The sequence below is a fragment of the Bactrocera latifrons genome, unplaced genomic scaffold, assembly GCF_001853355.1.
Source record: "Bactrocera latifrons isolate USDA-ARS-PBARC rearing strain unplaced genomic scaffold, ASM185335v1 scaffold_677, whole genome shotgun sequence".
In the NCBI taxonomy this organism is placed as follows: domain Eukaryota; kingdom Metazoa; phylum Arthropoda; class Insecta; order Diptera; family Tephritidae; genus Bactrocera; species Bactrocera latifrons.
In genome coordinates this window covers 3,709-8,522 of record NW_017537353.1, presented here as the reverse complement: position 1 = coordinate 8,522, position 4,814 = coordinate 3,709, and the positions used below count along the sequence as shown (strand labels likewise).

Genomic DNA, 4,814 nt, shown 5'->3' with positions numbered 1-4,814 from the left:
CTGATAAGGAGCATGCATCAGCTTCTTTGTAAAATATGGTCGGACGAAAGCATGCCCAACGATTGGAATTTAAGTGTGCTATGCCAAATCCTCAAAAAAATAGACCCCAACTAATGTGGGATAACCTTCCTCAATATCGCATATAAGGTTCTATCGAGCGTATTGTGTGAAAGATTAAAGCCCACCGTCAACAAGCTCATTGGACCTTATCAGTGTCGCTTCAGACCTGGAAAATCAAAAACCGACCAGATATTCACCCGACTGGAGCGCTGTTGTTAACTCGGCTATAATATAAATGTAAGCGGTGACTACGTCAATTAAGAAGAAAAAATTAATATTCGTAGACATTTGACATGCATTATTAAGTGTATGTGAAATTTACACCATTTTCAAAGTATTTGTTCTTTACTCACCAGCCAATAAAATTCTTCCAATTAACTCATTTCGTCCAATATTATCAAAATCCATTACCATTACATCTAAGGAGCATTCCCGTATCTTCTCCCATGGTACATTGAAACTAAATGACTCATTAAAGACAGGATTGAGTGTGCAATTAAATATTGGAGTCTTTCGTTTTTCGACACGTTTATCGCCAAATTGTAGCCAGACTTTAACATATGGATCTGAAAGGAATTTCCGATTGGATTTTATGACAGTCAAAGTCTTTGCAATTTTATACATGTATATAAGATATATATATTGTTTGTAAGTGTATCTATAACTTTTAATAAACTTGTATGTATGAAGGTGATATATAGTATGGATATTCTTAGTTCTGCAATTACTTAGTGCGGGTAGATTGTGTGATGACTGATTCGCCGGATCCTTTCAGTGCATTTACAAACATATATAAATTTAAATCTGTCCACTCACGCATAATATATATTTTTCTATCGTAAAAACTATATACATACAGGGTTTGTTCGGAAAGTAATAGGACTGATTTCTTCCGCCGCCACTCTACTGGCGTGCGCGCACTAACTGTATTCGGTAGAGGGTGTTCCTAGCTAACGAACAAGCGGCTGGTCAGTTATCTCCGAGCATCTGGAGAGTCAGGACAAACTTTTTCACGCGACGTGTTTCTGTGAGTGGTGTAACCCGAAAATGCAGCGTTCTTTAGAGCAGAGGTGCGCGCTTAAATTCTGTGTAAAACTCGATAAATCTGCGACAGGCACGTTTGATATGATCAAACAGGCTTACCCAAATGTTGCCTTAGCCCTTTTTGGAGAGACGGGTAGAGGTCGCTGATGAATGAGCAAATCCAAAGTGAAAACGATGCTCATTGCCTTTTTTTGACATCAATGTCATTGTCCATCATGAAATTTTTTTTGCTTCTAGATAAACCGTCAAAGTTTTACGTGGAAGTTCTCAAGAGACTCAAATGAAGGGTCATCGGGTCCAACAAGACATCGCAGCCGATTGGAAGTTGCAAAACGACAACGCCCGGCTGACCCCGCCTTTCGTGTGAACAGCTATCTAACCAAGGCCGACATCCCATCGCTTTCGCAGCCACCCTACCCTCCAGATGTGGCTCCACCACTTTTTTGTTTCCTTGTCTGAAAAGGCCGATGAAAGAGGATCCAAGCTGCATGCACCGCGCCTCTCAATTCTATTCCGGAGAATGTCCTCCGTGACGAATTCAATGCTTGGAAAGAGAAGAAGGAGACTATTTCGACAGTTTTCAAAGAAGTATAAAGATTGGTTTTTTTTAATCGACTCAGTTTTATTACTTTTCGGGCAAACCGTGTATACATTTTTGTATACTGTATTTTCAACACAAATAAATAAAGTTTGTTTAAAAGTACATAGTTTAAAAAGTTGAGCTGACTTTTGAATATTTGTTTTTAATTTAAACGGATTGTATGTTTGTGTTCCAAAAGATTCCGGAAAGGTTGTTTAGGTATTGTAATGCACTTACAGAGATCACTAGAATCTGAGTACATATGTGCGAAAGGAGCAAAATATATATACACTGCACGTCATCAGATTGTCGCTTCATTCGCTTAGTTTTAACATCTCTTAACTATTTTTTTGCTGTATGCGAATTCTTGACTATTTTCGTTGCTTTTAAATAGGCAGATTTACCCTTTTTAACAGAAAAATTGAACTCATGGGAAGTGCTTCTACTATATATTTATTCTTGGATTGTTCTATTTTTGGTGAAAATGCCTGCACGTATTTGCACCGTCAAATTAGCAATAAATTCCAACAAATGTTAATTTAATTATCTCGCATACCCACAGTGGCAAACGTTTTTGTGGTGTTTAATTAGTTCGTTTGTTGAAAAGGGAGTCGCAAGAGCATGCAGCAAATTAAGCATTATCAAGCAGCAAAATCCACCATGTAAAATATCTTATTTTTTTCATTCATGCTGGCCAATGCCTCTTAATTTGGATCATTGGGAGCCGTGGTATGTATCTCGTCTCATCCGCGCACCCTTGGTATTCCACTGATTCTACCTTTAAAATTTTGTACTCAAGGATAGGTACCCCTGTAATACTGTTAAGTTCCCTTTTGCCTAGAAGTTGAATTAATAAGTTTTCTAGAAATTGGTATGCGATGTGGTTATATCTTTGGGTAGTTCTATTCGTCAATGAATTATGGAAAATCGAAGCAATTTATGAATAGGGAAACGAAAAAAATGTCTGTTTTATTTGAAATCAAGAAACAGTTAAAACTTTAACGGTAGCTAAAATAGTGTAATTATTGTAATTAAGGCGGGGAAATCCAGCGCTTATCTAATGATGCGCTGTGTATATAGTATATTTGTTTACGAATAGGAGAGATATTGAGGCTTAGAACATATCCATATTATTACGTAAACGTTGTTGTTTTCGTCCATGCAAAAATAGATACACGAATTTTCGTATGACCAGTTAGCTTAAAAATGGCACAATGATTTACATATCTTTAAAAAATTGCCCCTCAAGCAATTCCTTAAGAAGTTATCTTATAGTACCGGCTTGGGACATTTCACAAATATTGTTGGCATTATGAAGGAAGTTTAGTTATAAGTATCCTCATATAAAAATTGCAACATATTTCAAGTAGAATTTATCACGGTATACCCATTCGAATTATACGAAATTTTTAACATCTTTGAATTGTTTTAATTTGTACACAGTTTATCGTAAACGATCATTCGCGCACGCCGGAAATGTAGTAAGGATGATCATAAACAAATTAAGAGCCTACGGTCTAAAACTAGTTTTAAACTAGCGGGATTACAAAAAATTTTTGCGTTAGGTTTTTAGATATCCGAATGAAAGTTAAAACATTTGCTATTAAATTGTTAATTTGTCGGAATCGGCCAGATAGGCCAAATATATCATATAAATGTGTATTCGGACTGCTTACCGATTATTCAGATATTTTATTATCAGGTATTCTACCTTTAATTAATACGTGCTAACAGCACCTCATTTTGCAGAATTGTTCTCTAATGCATAAACTTCGCGTTAAGAAGCGATGGTTCAAAACCATCTTTAGAAACATATTCTCTTAAAAAAAATTGTTCAGAATCAAGCGTAAAATATATTCCGCATACGCAACTTTTCCGTTTTTAAGCACCCTGGAAATTCAATCCGCTTCAAGATACATACAAACTTTATATATAGTATGTAAGTATATGCATAAGAAGATAATGTACATATAACAGAAGTTATACAAATTTGTAAATGTATGCTTCAAGCTTATGATATTTGTAACTTTATAATTTGATCGATATATGAGTTATGTTCGCATTATATGTACCTATGTATGTATGTACATAAGACATTGTGCGTGAATATATGTTTACTATTAACTTACCTGATTTGCCATTGATATCTTTTGCTTTCAGATTTCGCGCTTTAATCAATGTTAATGTTAGTACTGAATTTGATGGATGATAGCAAAGCGATGAAAGCAATTCACCGCATTTATCCTTAGCCGGTGGTTTCAGTGCTTTCCAAAATGATTGCTTGCTAGCGAAATCAACCTATACGTATGTCATACACACATGTAATAGATATAAAGGGATAATGAAGATGTAAACCTTGATAAAAACTATTTGCTATTTCTATATAATACAAATCAAAACTTTTAGACACAAAAGACTCTACAAAAATTCTTTCTTATTTGATCATCATATAATATATGTACTTATTGTGTAATAATATTTTAAGTCTTCAGTGACTCGTCGGCTCGTCAGTGACTGTAGGATTAAATATACATAAATGTTCTCTTATTATTAATTAAATATCACTTACTGTTGCTGTACTTGAAAATTAAATTAATCACACACCACTAAAATATCTTATATATAACAAGTAAGAAAGAGCTAAGTTTGGCTGCAACTGAACATTTTATACTCTTGCAACTTGATAGAATTAAAGCCAAGAAAAAACATTTAAGGTGTAAAACGAGAGGACCGGAATCTGGGAAATTTTACATATACATATACTCTATAGAACTCATACATTGGCAGATAAATTCGGAATAAGATTTGTTAGAAAAACGAAAGTTGTGAAAGTATCGACCCGATATTATCCATTAACTATCATTAAGGTACCTCAGATACAATCACCAATCATATGGAGCAAACTCAGCCGGATGTTCGAAAATCTTGGTAATGGTTAAAAGACCTAGCTCGGTCAGAGAACGTAAAGTATAGAGAAGGTGCAAATCGAAATCTGTATGATGTTCGATTGCGCGGCTAACAGAGCTGATAGATTTATAGTAGGGAATTCACCATTTAYRCTGCTATTTAGCAGAATTGAGCACGTTCTCTGGCAAAAATATATGTAAAACGACTGAATTCAGGCGAGAAT

General features: G+C 35.0%; 1 protein-coding gene across 1 annotated transcript in view; it reads right to left on the bottom strand.

The window, feature by feature from the left end:
- LOC108975624 (synaptotagmin-7) overlaps nucleotides 1–4,814 on the bottom strand; it is a gene marked incomplete at its 5' end in the record, with an annotated part of 74,211 nt that overhangs the window by 67,197 nt on the left and 2,200 nt on the right. The window contains 2 exons of the mRNA XM_018944248.1: nucleotides 414–626; nucleotides 3,814–3,982. Coding sequence (XP_018799793.1) covers nucleotides 414–626; nucleotides 3,814–3,982 — 382 coding nt within the window. The remainder of the gene's footprint in view (nucleotides 1–413; nucleotides 627–3,813; nucleotides 3,983–4,814) is intronic.